The sequence below is a fragment of the Drosophila ficusphila genome, unplaced genomic scaffold (assembly GCF_018152265.1).
Source record: "Drosophila ficusphila isolate 14025-0441.05 unplaced genomic scaffold, ASM1815226v1 contig_288, whole genome shotgun sequence".
Lineage (NCBI taxonomy): Eukaryota > Metazoa > Arthropoda > Insecta > Diptera > Drosophilidae > Drosophila > Drosophila ficusphila.
This window is the reverse complement of record NW_025064191.1, coordinates 236,961-249,307: the sequence shown is the minus strand read 5'-3', so window position 1 is coordinate 249,307 and position 12,347 is coordinate 236,961. Positions and strand designations below refer to the sequence as shown.

At 51.7% G+C, this 12,347-nt stretch overlaps 2 protein-coding genes across 2 annotated transcripts in view; one reads left to right on the top strand and one right to left on the bottom strand.

Moving 5' to 3' along the window:
- On the top strand, window positions 1-1,660 carry LOC108099209 (probable cytochrome P450 6a19). Its single transcript, XM_017202586.2, is given in 3 exon segments — window positions 1-115; window positions 118-1,095; window positions 1,153-1,660. Coding segments are annotated over 3 exon segments (1,512 nt in total). The 5' UTR covers window positions 1-9; the 3' UTR covers window positions 1,581-1,660.
- An 867-nt stretch (window positions 1,661-2,527) lies between these two features.
- Window positions 2,528-12,347, bottom strand: part of LOC108099106 (myocardin-related transcription factor B) — a 39,067-nt gene continuing 29,247 nt past the window's right edge. The window contains 3 exon segments of the mRNA XM_017202428.2: window positions 2,528-5,582; window positions 5,585-8,944; window positions 9,608-9,673. Coding sequence (XP_017057917.2) covers window positions 4,516-5,582; window positions 5,585-8,944; window positions 9,608-9,673 — 4,493 coding nt within the window. The 3' untranslated portion in view covers window positions 2,528-4,515.

Sequence of the window (12,347 nt, the reverse complement as noted above, 5' to 3'; positions counted from 1 at the left end):
GCTCTCGGAATGTTTGTGCTAATCGGACTGCTGATCGGTGCTCTCACCCTCGCCGCGTGGTGGGTGCACCAGAACTACACCTACTGGAAGCGGCGTGGGATCCCCCACGATCCCCCCACATTCCCCTCGGGAACACCAGGGAACTCATGCGAACGATGCAGCTCTCGCACATCCTCAAGCGAACCTACTTCAAGTTCAAGAACCGCACCGACGGACCCTTCGTGGGATTCTACGTCTACGCCAAGAAGTTCGTCGTGGTCACCGACATCGACTTCGTGAAGACCGTCCTCATCCGCGACTTCGACAAGTTCCACGATCGCGGGGTGTTCCACAACGAGAGGGACGATCCGCTGACCAGCAATCTCACCACGGTCGAGGGTCAGAAGTGGCGCACTCTCCGCCAGAAGCTGACGCCCACCTTCACCTCCGGCAAGATGAAGAACATGTTCCCCACAGTGCTCAACGTGGGCGATGAACTCATCCGGGTTTTCCAGGACAAGATCACCACTTCCACTGAAACCCTGGAAGTCACAGATCTCCTTTCCCGATTCACAGCGGACGTCATTGGCATCTGCGCCTTCGGGCTGGAGTGCAATAGCCTGAGGAACCCCAAGGCGGAGTTCGTGCGAATGGGAAACTCGGCGATCAGAGAGCGACGCCATGGCAGACTGGTGGACCTGCTCCTCTTCGGGGCGCCCAAGCTGTCCGCCAAGCTGGGCATCAAGAGCCTGCTGCCGGAGGTGGAGAAGTTCTACATGGACATAGTCAGGGACACCATCGACTACAGGGTGAAGAACAAGGTGACCAGGAACGACTTCATGGACATGCTGATCGACATGAAGCTGAAGTTCGACGCCGGCGACAAGCAGGACGGGCTCACCTTCAACGAGATCGCCGCCCAGGCCTTCATATTCTTCCTGGCCGGCTTCGAAACGAGCTCCACCACCATGGGATTCGCCCTGTTCGAGCTGGCCTGCAACCAGGATGTGCAGGACAAGCTGAGAGCGGAGGTGGACTCCGTGCTGGCGAAGCACGGGGGGAAGCTGGACTACGACAGCATGCGGGAGATGACGTATCTGGAGAAGGTAATCGATGGTGAGTCTCCCAGTCCCTTCATATGATATGTGATCCTAACTAGACTTTTCCCTGAAGAAACAATGAGGAAGCATCCAGTGGTGGCCCACTTGGTGCGCATCGCCACCAAACCCTACGTGCACAGCAACCCGAAGTACTCCATCGAGCCGGAGACGGGGGTGCTGGTGCCCACGCTGGGCATCCACCACGACCCCGAGTTCTATCCGGAGCCGGAGAAGTTCATCCCGGAGCGCTTCGACGAGGAGCGGGTGCAGCAGCGCCCCGCCTGCACCTTCCTGCCCTTCGGGGAGGGTCCGCGCAACTGCATCGGCCTCCGCTTCGGGCGGATGCAGGTCGTCGTGGGCATGGCCCTGCTGATCCACAACTTCCGGTTCGAGCTGCACCCCACGAAGACCTCGGTTCCGATCAAGTACAAGGTGGCCAGCATTTTGCTGAGCGCCGAGGGCGGCATTAACTTGAATGTCAGCAAGATAACGAAGCACTGAGTATCTAATCTTGTGCATTATCTAACGATACTAAACATTCAATTATAAATAAATTATTTACACTGCTACCTTTTGACCCAAATAAGTTCTAGTAAGGAATTACTCCCTTTAGGTTCGTAGAAATTGTCTATTGTTTAATGCAATGAATTCCCTTCGCTTATGCCTTCGAAATTATATCAACTGCTTTGTCTACTTTTGAAAGACTCTCGCTGCTGAAAAGGATCTTAAAATATGCAAAGTTATTGTTCCTCCAATCAAAGACAACAGAACTCGCCACTCAAGTAGCAGGAGACCCTTTCCGAGGACGAAGCCAGGTCCACTCTGAAAGGATGCTCCGTCTCTTTATCTGTGTGCGAAGGCAGTGCACGGCAGGAGGTCCTTCTCCGCCACTCCCCACTCTCCACTCAAATTCCCTCCTTGTCCTCGGGCCGCAAGCCATAACGCTTGGCAGCCGTCCAACTACGGAACATCTGACAATTGTTGCCATGGCTACTCACTCGACTCGACTCGACTGCCACTGCTGCTGCAATTTTGCGTCATATTGTTTGCTGATTTCGTTTCGGGTCTAAAAATAAACAGCTCAACTCGAATTCAGCCAGACCCCGCCCCCAAAATCCGGCCAGCAAGTGGGCGGTGGACGCTGAGCGGTGGGTGGTGGGCGGCCAATCAAGGAATGGCCGCTTTGGCTAATGATAAGCCTTGTTTTGTTGATGTTGTTGATGCCGCTGAGTCTGTGGCTGTGGCTGCCATAAAATCATTATGATTGCGTATTATTCTGTCATTGATTTTAATTTTAATGTGGAATTTATCTTCCGCCGAAGCGTAATGCGCTTAAATGCGTATTTATTATGCTTCGCAGGGCTCAAAACTTGATAAGGCCAAATCGTTTGTTTGGCTTTCGCTAATCAGTTTGGTAAGTAAATTAAGTCCGGGCGCCGGGCAGCGCGTTTTGGAAAATGAATTATGTTTTATTTACGCATTGGGTTCTGCACATAGTCAAGTGTGTAGTGTAAGTATAAGTATATCGGTATATCACTTGTTAAGAATATTATATATTGCAGACTCTCGTCCGTTTTGTGGCTAAGAAATTACACATTGTTCATGACGTGATTCAGTTTATTCTGTATTGTATTTAAGTGAAATCTCTTTTAAACGCAACGCACAAAATTGTTCAAGCCAACATATTAAATTAGATATTTGGGTAATTAAATTTAGAATTAATCAAACAATAAGTTTAGTTATGGTAATTAAGTTTGCTGCTAACAATAAACGTACTCATTAAAACTAACGTATGAATTGCTGTAATGGAAACGTTCTCATTTGCGTTCAAAGCGCCTCGATGATCTCTATTCGTGTTCGAATCGGATTATTGCAAATGTAAACAAGTGTCAAGTGATGATTAACTTTTGCTCTGCGGGTGAGATGGTTGGTGAAATTTAAGACTAGATCTAAACGTAGAGTACTATATATGTTATTCGCTTATACAAAAATATATTTATTGGTGTATTGAGTTCTTCACATGTTTCAATTTTGAATTGGTTTTTCGTTCTGCTCGCCTGCTACTTCTCTTGAAATGTGTCCTTTGCTTAATATTACTTTAGTTTACGTTTAAAATTTATTTTAATGAGCCCTACACTCAAAAATATGTCCGAATGCTTGGCATGCTCTCAATTTACAAAGTATACTTAGCCGAAAATGTATGCGTATGGTAGAAGAGATGAACGATTTAATTCCGAATCCGAATCCAAATGCGAATCGCGGTAGACACTGATAAAAATGTGCGTTAAGTACACGCCGCAGGATTGAATTACTTTACGAAAAACCTAAGTTAAATGTTATTCATATATTGTCGTTAGAATTAATTTAAGTAACGGAATTCGCTGTGCCCAAGAATGCAGAACAAAAAGAAAGTATGAATACACTCGCATATATTTTCCCTAGAATTTGAAATAAATTTGACCCGAGTTCAAAAATTTATTTAACCGGTTTGTGGCTTCGACTACTTTAAAGGCTTTTTCTTTCCTTAAAGGAAATACTTCTCAAATTGTGTTTAAATATTTAATAATTATTTTAATTTTGCTTTAAAATAAACATGAAGCACTGCGCAGGCTTTTAATAATTTAATTCATTTCATTTTAAATAGAACTTAAAACAAAATTACTGAATGTGTTTCACTTAAGTCGTTCTCACAACAAGAATATAATTTTTTTTACCTTTTTATAGATTTTTTTGCTTTCTCATTTCTGATAGCGCTTTCTCTCCCTCATTTTCTGCAGATCCTGATTTTGATCGTGATTCTGATCCTGATCCTCAACCCATATGAACTCATTCATCCTTCCATTCTGTTTAGTTAGTTAGATTTCACTCGCATTATTCTCAAATTGGAATGACCTTCATTAGAAACATGTACTTTTGTTTTACTTTTCTCTCATTATCGATCTTTACACTTTTGTAGGCTTACGATTTAATGATAGTTGTTATGGTAAGTTTAACTTGTTATTCTTTTCTAAATGTTTTGGCTGCTTTTCTTTTTGTTTTTGTGGTTTTTGTTATTTGTTTTTCTTGCTTATATAGGAAAGGGTGCAAAAGTATGGTTTTTGGAGTGTCACTCCCGGCAATTTTGGCATTGTTTTTTTGTTTCTTGGAAATAGTAAAGTTTCGAAATTTCAACTGACGTTCAAATGTTTTAAATGCATTTAGAAAATAAATAGGATTGGTTTTGTTTTTGTTGTGTAAATGTGTGTGTGTGTTTGCTTTCTTCGAAACGAATTCTTCAGGAATATTTTGAGAAAAGTGAGCACCACGCTGGATTGTGTGTTTGTTTTCTATCTTTCTCTCGATGCGGAACAAAGTCGGGGAAATAAATGGCTTTGCTTTGAAGACCTCAGCTCCTCCCCTTTGGGAGGGAGGAAAATAAGTGAAAAGGATAATCCACTTAGACCGTGAAATCCCCCGCTGCCCAGTTCATCTTGTAGTCGTCCATGTTGAACAGGTCGAAGATGTCGCCGCTCGCATTGAAGACGTCCACGGCTCCTCCGCTGCCGTTGTCCACGCCCATTCCGCCTCCGCCCGATCCGTTGGCCATTCCCCCGGCCGCGGAGTACTCCCCGTGCTGGCCCGCCTGCGGATGGCTCACCGCCTGCATGAACGAGTTGAGCGTGCTCTCGAAGTCGTCGCAGTCCATCGGGGTGCCGTGGCTGCCGAAGTGCCCGTTCACCGCCGAGGAGGAGGAGGAGGGGTCCGCGGACCCGTTGCAGCTCACCCCCGGACTGTTCATGTTGCCGTTGCCCACCACGTGCTGGCTCAGCTGGGCCACAAAGCTCTCCGCGTCAAAGTCCACGTCGGCGGAGGCGTTGTTGTTCAGCAGCACGCTCTTCGGACTGCTCGCGTCCAGCAGCTCGTTGATGGAGGGCTGCAGGCTGGGGTTGAGATCGCGCAGCAGGTTCCCGTTGTTGTTGCTGCCTCCACTGATGACGTTGCTCTTGGCTGCCGCTGGATGGCAGTAGCCGGTGGAGTCGTCGCCCATGTCCATCTCCAGCTGCTGGGACATCAGCTCGAACAGCTCGTACTCGTCGAAGTGGTTCAGCTTGGCGTCCGGGCTGTTCGGCTTCTCGCTTCCGCTGTGGCAGCTCTTGGGCGGCGTGCTGGGCGGGGGCGTGGCGTGGTGCTGCTCGAGGAAGATGTCCAGGGTCTTGGCCACGCTCTCCGCGTCGATGGCCGAGGGATCCGCCTGCAGGGGCGAGCCCATGTCGATGCTCTCGATGAAGCCCGTGCTGTGCTGTCCGCCTGCGAAGCCCACGTGCGCCTCGTTCGTGTCCATGGCCATGTCCAGCGACTGGGCCGGAGTGGCGGGCGCCTCCAGCTTGGGCACCAGCGGCACAATGCTGGCCCCGCCCGCCGCCGTCGTGGGCGTGGCCGTGGCCCCGTTGAACATGGACAGCTCGGGCAGCGGAGTCAGCGGGGTGATGGGCTCCAGGGCGGCGCTCTCGGGCAGCTCCCCTGCTTGATGAGGATGTCCAGGACGTCGCTGACCTGTTCGGACTTGATGCCCGCCGACTTGCGCTTGCTGAGCGGCGCCGTCGTGGCCAGAGGAGCTGCCGCCGGAGCGGGCGACTGCACGGGCTCCTCCTTGATCTTCACCAGCGGCAGGAGGCCGTTCAGAGCCGCCGCCTTGCTGGCCGCCAGCTGCTTGGTGGCCTCCTCGTACTGCGGCGGAGGTGCCGGCGTGGGCTTGATGTCCAGCTGGATGAGTTGCTGCTGCTGCTGCTGCTGCTGTGGTTGCTGCTGGACCGTCTGGAATTGCTGCTGTTGCTGCTGCTGTTGTTGTTGCTGCTGCTGCTGCAGTTGCTGCAACTGCTGCTGCGTGATGATCGACTTGGCCTCGATGGGGAAGACGATGCTGGGCAGGGAGCTTGTGCGTTGGTGGCCATTTAGCAGCTTCTTGGGAGCAGCAGCAGGAAGTGCAGTTGCTGTTGTTGCTGCTGCAGCTGCTGCAGGTGCTGCTGCTGTGGTGGCCGTCAGGCTGATGTTGCCCAGCGTGTGCGCGGTCATGTGCTGGTCGTTCAGGCCCACCAGGAAGATGGTCTGGTTGCCCTCGTTCCACAGCAGCCCCAGGTTGTTGTGGTGCTGAGCGGACGGAGTTGCAGTTGCCACGGTTGCTGCCGCCGGCTTGGCTGCCTGCAATATGGTCGTGGTGGTTGTGTTCCCGGCGGACAGACTGGATTTCTTGGCTGTTGTCTTGGCAGGAGCGTTGTTTATGTGATTGTTGTTGTTGTTGTTGTTGAATGGAATGAGTACAGTTTGTGTCTTTTGCGTGAGCAGGCGCACCTGTTGCTGCTGTTGCTGCTGATGTTGCTGTTGTTGCTGCTGTTGTTGCTGTTGCTGCTGTTGCTGCTGTGCGGCAGCTGCTGCGGCTGCCTTCTGCTTCTGGATCTTGGCCTCCAGCTGCTGCTTGACCACCATCTTTTGGTTGATGGGCGGCGGATTAACTGACGAGGAGGAGTTGTTGCTGTTGCTGCTGCTTCCGTTTGAGTTGCCGCCGGCTGGCTTCTTGGCCGCCGATCCCTGCTGCTGCAGACCGTTGCCCTTGTGGCTGCTGCTGTTGGCTCCTCCTCCGCTGGCCTTGACCGTCACCTTGGCGGGAATGCTCTTCTCCAGCTGCTGCGGCACCACAGTCAACGTTTGCTGCGGTCCGTTCGAGGTCGTGGTGATCAGCGTGATCTGCTGCGAGGGCAGAGCATTCACCACCTGCGCGGTGACCGTCTGCTGATGCTGCTGCTGGTGGTGCTGCTGCTGCTGGCGCTGCCGGATCTTCTGCAGCTCCTGCTGCGAGCGCTGCAGCTGCCGCTGCAGCTCGTCGATCTTGCGCTGCTGCTCGCGCAGGAGCTCCTCGTTGGTCAGGATAATGGTGGCCGTCTGCGGCTGGGGCGGCAGGATCGTCTGCAGGCTCATCGGGAGCGAGCTGTCCAGCTGCTGCTGCACCACGTCCATCTGCTCGTGCTCCATTCCCACGTCGGAGGACGTGACCAGCATGGTCACCGGAGGCGGCTGCTCCGCCAGGCCGCAGTTGCTGGTGTCCATGGCGTCGCTGATGGTGATCACCTCGGCGGCGGCGGCACTGCTGCTCCCGTTGGAGTTGGCGGTATTTGCTGCTCCTCCGCTGTCGAGTGGCTCCAGCGGAAGGTAGGGCTTCAGCCGCTCGATGAGATGCGGCTTGGGTCCGGAGACGGGCAGGTTCCGGCGCTTGAGGTGCTGCTTCAGGTCGGAGACCTTCATCTTCTCGAGGCGCGTGAGGTCCGTGATGGAGCTGCTGGTGGACTCGGCGTAGCTGGTGGCCGGACTGGGCGGGATCGAGGAGCTGACCGACAGCGCCGGCGACGGCAGAGCGGGCGGATGCTGCACGGCCACCGGTTGGTGTGGCTGGTGGTTCTGGAGCGGATGCTGCTGCAGCTGGGGGTGCTGGTTGTGCTGCAGCTGCAACTGCTGCTGCGGAGCGGCGATCAGCGAGAGGGTGGGTGGGTTGGTGGCGGTGGCTGCCGGAGCGGATGTTAGCATGGCAGCATCCCCGAAGTTCAGCGGAGCTCCGCCCGAGCTGCTCGTTATGGAAATGGTGTTGGGCAGGCTGAGCGGGGCCGGAGCCGGCGCTGGAGCGGATTGGGAGGCCAGGGCGGGCACGGTCTTCGTGGTCACCGTGATGCTGTTGGTGGTCGCGGGAAGCAGGGAACCCGGGGCAGGGGCACTCGGCGCCGGGATGATGGACTGGTTCTTGTTGAGGTTCTCCAGGAACTTCAGCAGGCAGTTCTGCTGCTCCAGCATCAGCTGGTAGGAGGTCTCCTCCGGCTGCGCCTGGTCCTGCTTCTGGCCGGCGGCGCTCGGCGGGCCCTTGTACTCGTGGAACTTGATGGTGCGCGCCTTGGACACCGGCTTCGACTTGGACTTCTTGCGGTTCTTGTCCTTCCCCGGGGCGTCCGACTTCACGGAGACGGGCTGCAGGTGCAGGCGTGCGCTGCTCAGCGACGACGGCGGCGGCGGCGGCGAGGCGATGGAGGAGAGCGGACTCAGGGTGGAGGTGCTGGAGGCCAGGGAGCAGGGCGAGGCCAGCATGGGCATGGGGAGGTAGTGGTGGCTGGCCGGCTGGCCCGTCACGCTCTGGCACAGCTCCTCGAATAGGTTGGCCGTCTCCTGCTTCACCTTGATCACTCCACTGGCCACCGGGAGCGGCGGTGGCGGCGGAGGAGGCGGTGGCACTGGCGCCGGCACCACCACTGCCTTCGCCGGCTGCTGCGGGAGGATCTGCGGCGAGGTGACCACCAGCTGGCCAGCCGTCGGCAGGGTCAGGGCCATGGTAACTATTCCCGCGGAGGCGGCCGCCGCCTGGAGCACGTCGGTGGTGGTGGGGGAGCCCACCGAGGCGACGACCATTGCCTCGTCGAGGAGCCGCGGGGGCGTCTGCCGCGTGTCGCTCTCGGAGCTCAGGGAGTCCTCGTCGAAGGTGACGTAGCTGTGCGGGTGCTGCGGCCGCGTGAGCAGCCCCTCGCTGGTGGCCTTGAAGGAGACGAGCCCCTCCTTGACGATCTTCTCGATCGGCTTCTCCGTGTGCAGGATGTTCTTCTTGATCAGCTCCAGCGGCCCCGGACGGTGCTGGATCTGCGAGTTGAGCTGGTCCGCCAGGCGGGCCTTCTTCAGCATGCGCTGCTTCTCCGCCAGACTCGGGTCGATGTGGCACTCGTCCTCCTCCAGGATGTGCAGCCGCTCCAGGTCCTCGCGGTTCGGCCGCTGCTGGATCTTCGCCTTCAACAGGTCGCTCGTCTTGGCGCGCTCCAGCTGCTTGCATTGTTCGTGGATGGCGGGCGAGGTTTTCAGAGCTGCCGAAGAAGATAAAGTGGGAAGCTGGTTAAACAAACGAAATGGAAATATTCAGCTACAAAATAATACACCAATTTGAATGGAGTATAAATAAAATAATATACTCGTATGCTAAGCCAGGATTTATGATTTGTTTAAAGACCCAACTAAGTTTCGATTAGTTCAGCGGCACATGTAAGCATTCCGCATGAGGAGTTACGAGACATATAATGAATTTAATGCATTTCCCAAGAAATCTCTACCACACTCTGCCCCATTTGGATACACAAAAATTATTTCTGAGCCGGAGGACGAAAGTAAGTTCGCCTTTTCCTCGCTCCTGGCGACTCAACATTGCTGGAAATTCATCATTTAAATTCAAATTCACTTTCGGTTGCGTTGAGGGCTTTGAATTAGTTTGTAAATTTGCGTATTCTCCAGGATTCTTTTCCTCGGTTTCGCTTTTTCTTTGCGCATAAATTTGAAAGCCATTGAAATGAAATGTTCGGCAGTATTTGCATATCCTTTTTGGCAGCCGATGAATTGGGCGCCACCAGATGCTCCGATGCTCCGGACCGGCTAAGTGAGGTTAATGTGTACTTTATCGATCTGACTAAGCGGCTAAATGCTGTGCTGTGACCCGGGGCAGGAATGGAATCTGCTCTTCGGACGCATCTACTTACATGGTATAATGCCCTGCTCGACGAGCTGCGAATGTGGACGTCGCACCATGAGCTTCACTTTGAGCGCTGCAAGAACAAGGGAAACCAAGAAGCAAGTTAGTCAAGCTGCAATATTTGTTAGTAATTCGTTAGTTTAATTATTTGCATGTAGTAAGTGTCCCTTAAGATACAATGCTGATTTATTCTGTTTGAAGACATTTAATTTGTACTTTAATGCTGCAAAAAGTTAGTTAAGCTGCATGGATGGACCCCCAACAAGTTGTTAGTAACAAATCAAAAGCCACAAAAATCATAAATAATAGAACAAAACGCGGCGGGAGGGGAGATCAAACATAGAAATCCCATAAAAAAGTGCTCGAAACAGCTGGGGGAAATAATTCGGGGCGGAAAGTTTGCCTTTTCCTAGCCTTTTGACAATGCCAGGGCAATGGCAATAAATGTCGAGAGGCAGCTGCGAATCGGGGAGTCGGAGAATCGGGGAATCAGAGAAACAAGGCAGCGCGAAAAAGGAGGAAAAAGAGAAAACTTTTTAATATCTTTATGTGCGGGCTATTATGGTGTGAACAATGTGTACGCATTTTCTCCGAGCGTGAAAAGTCCGGGCTGGGAAATTAAATATTTAAGCCAGTGCAAAGCCAAAAGCTGGCGAGACTGCTGGCGACGAAGGTGTGGCCCCATGGGGCGTATGCGTAATAATCTGATTAGATTGCCTCTGCTCCGGGCGGCTAAATAACAGATTGATGTCAATTAACTGGCATCCAGTCGATGGAATCCGCTGAGAAATAATGCCAGTGTGACAGACTGACGGAAAATAAATAATGGGGAGGCATAAGGAACCTCGTGAGCCCCCGAATCGAATCGATTTTTGAGCATGAGACAGCACTCTCTCAAAGACCCCCTATTTATAATCGCAAGGCGCATAAAACAATCAATTAATGGGGCATTATCCTTTCGGCATTAAATCCGAAATGGCCGATTAAATGCGTGCAGGCATTGTGTAATCTAATTCCAGTCTCCGGGGAATGTTTTGGCGTATTAAGCATACGACCTGCTGTCCTAATATCATTACCTTCAATTAGCATTCCGAGCACTGCTGAAATTGATTCACAAAATGACCAGCCAGCCATGTAATTAAAACGAAATAAAGCCCATTAAGGCGCAAGGACTCTGCGGAGGGGAAGGCGGGAGGAGTTCCATCTATAGGAAGCCTGGCAACTGGAGGTAAATAAGGCCGAAGCCGCAAATGAAATGAAAACACAAAGTCTTGTGCCCCTGCGGCGATTCCGGGCAGCAAAAGCCACCTGGAGGCCACTGCAGTGGTGTTTTTGTGGATGCCAACCAAGGCCACGATCCGAAAAGGTAGAGAAGATACCGAATTTAAAACTCCCCATCCAAATCTTTTTATTTATGGGTTAGTTCACCCCATGAAAGTGCAATGAAAACGTTGTTCAACTGTGCACTTGCTAGATCATCAACATCAACACTAAGATATCCGCTTTAGATAGCTTCCCTTCGTTTTCTCTCAGTGCAGGTAAATGCATCGTCCTCTTGTGGAATTGTGCACTTTCGAGTCATGCGGCCAGAGTGCATTTTGCGAGCATTCCGAGTATAGTAAGTGTAAGTGGGTTATCACCAAGTAGGAGCTTAGAAGCCTTTTACCCTCCGCATTTCGCATTTTCGGGGCTGCCCGAACGCAGACACACAAAAACACTTGACGCCACAACAAAGTCGACATCAAAGCGACGATGACGTTATTAAAGTAATTTGGGCTCTTTGTCGGAAATCATCATAAAAGCCAAGAGAGCTGCCAAGGCGCGTAATTGTCTCAGACGGCGGTGGCAGCTGTTGGCTGTTGGCTGTTGGCGATTTTACGATTGAAGTGTGCCACACAGAAATTTGTGTGCAAAACAGCCATAACAACATAACAGCAGCGGCGAGAAGTACGAGCATAACCGAAAACAAATTCCTGCCTTTGTTTACCACACACAGCCAGGGAAAATACTCGGCCTTTCGACCGAAAGCTGTAACGCTGGAAAATCTCTTCTCGGTGACGACACTGTCGCCCCCGTAAATTAATTATGCGCGAAATATTTATCTTTTTTCCCCGCTCGTTCCTCGTTCCGTGGCGAAGGCAATACCTCGGCCCACCTCGCCCCCACCTTCGATTGATAAAAACAATAACATAAATTCCAAATTAAACACATAAAAGTTTTATGCGCGAAGCAATAAATGTGTGTAGACATGGCCAACGAGTTTCCTATAGAATTCCTGCTGGCAATTTGCTGCGGTTAGCTGCCCTTCGCCGAGAAAACCCAGTGCCTGAAACGAAGGTCAGGTAAACAATTGCCGCGGAAAATGAAAATCTGCTCGGAGAGCGGTGGCTGGGAAATGAGGAGTGGGAACTGTGAACTGCGAGAGAGCGCAGAATGCGTGTTTTGTACGGTGGTGCTGTATTATAAAATCGATTACGTGATCAGCGGTGCTCTGAATAAACGAAGACGCCATCGTTTCGGGTAGGCAAATGCATGGGATGGCCGCCAAGGGACAGGCACAGTGGGCCAAAGAGGGCACTGAAGCTCTCAAAACATTGAATGGGACTAATCCACCAAAATAGTTTTCAAATAGAACATTTTGTGAAATAAAAGAACAATAGAAGGTTTTCCCACAAAGCTAAACTATTTTGTTATATAAATACTCGACATATAATTAGTTTTAGGTGATTAATTACTGAAGAATATTC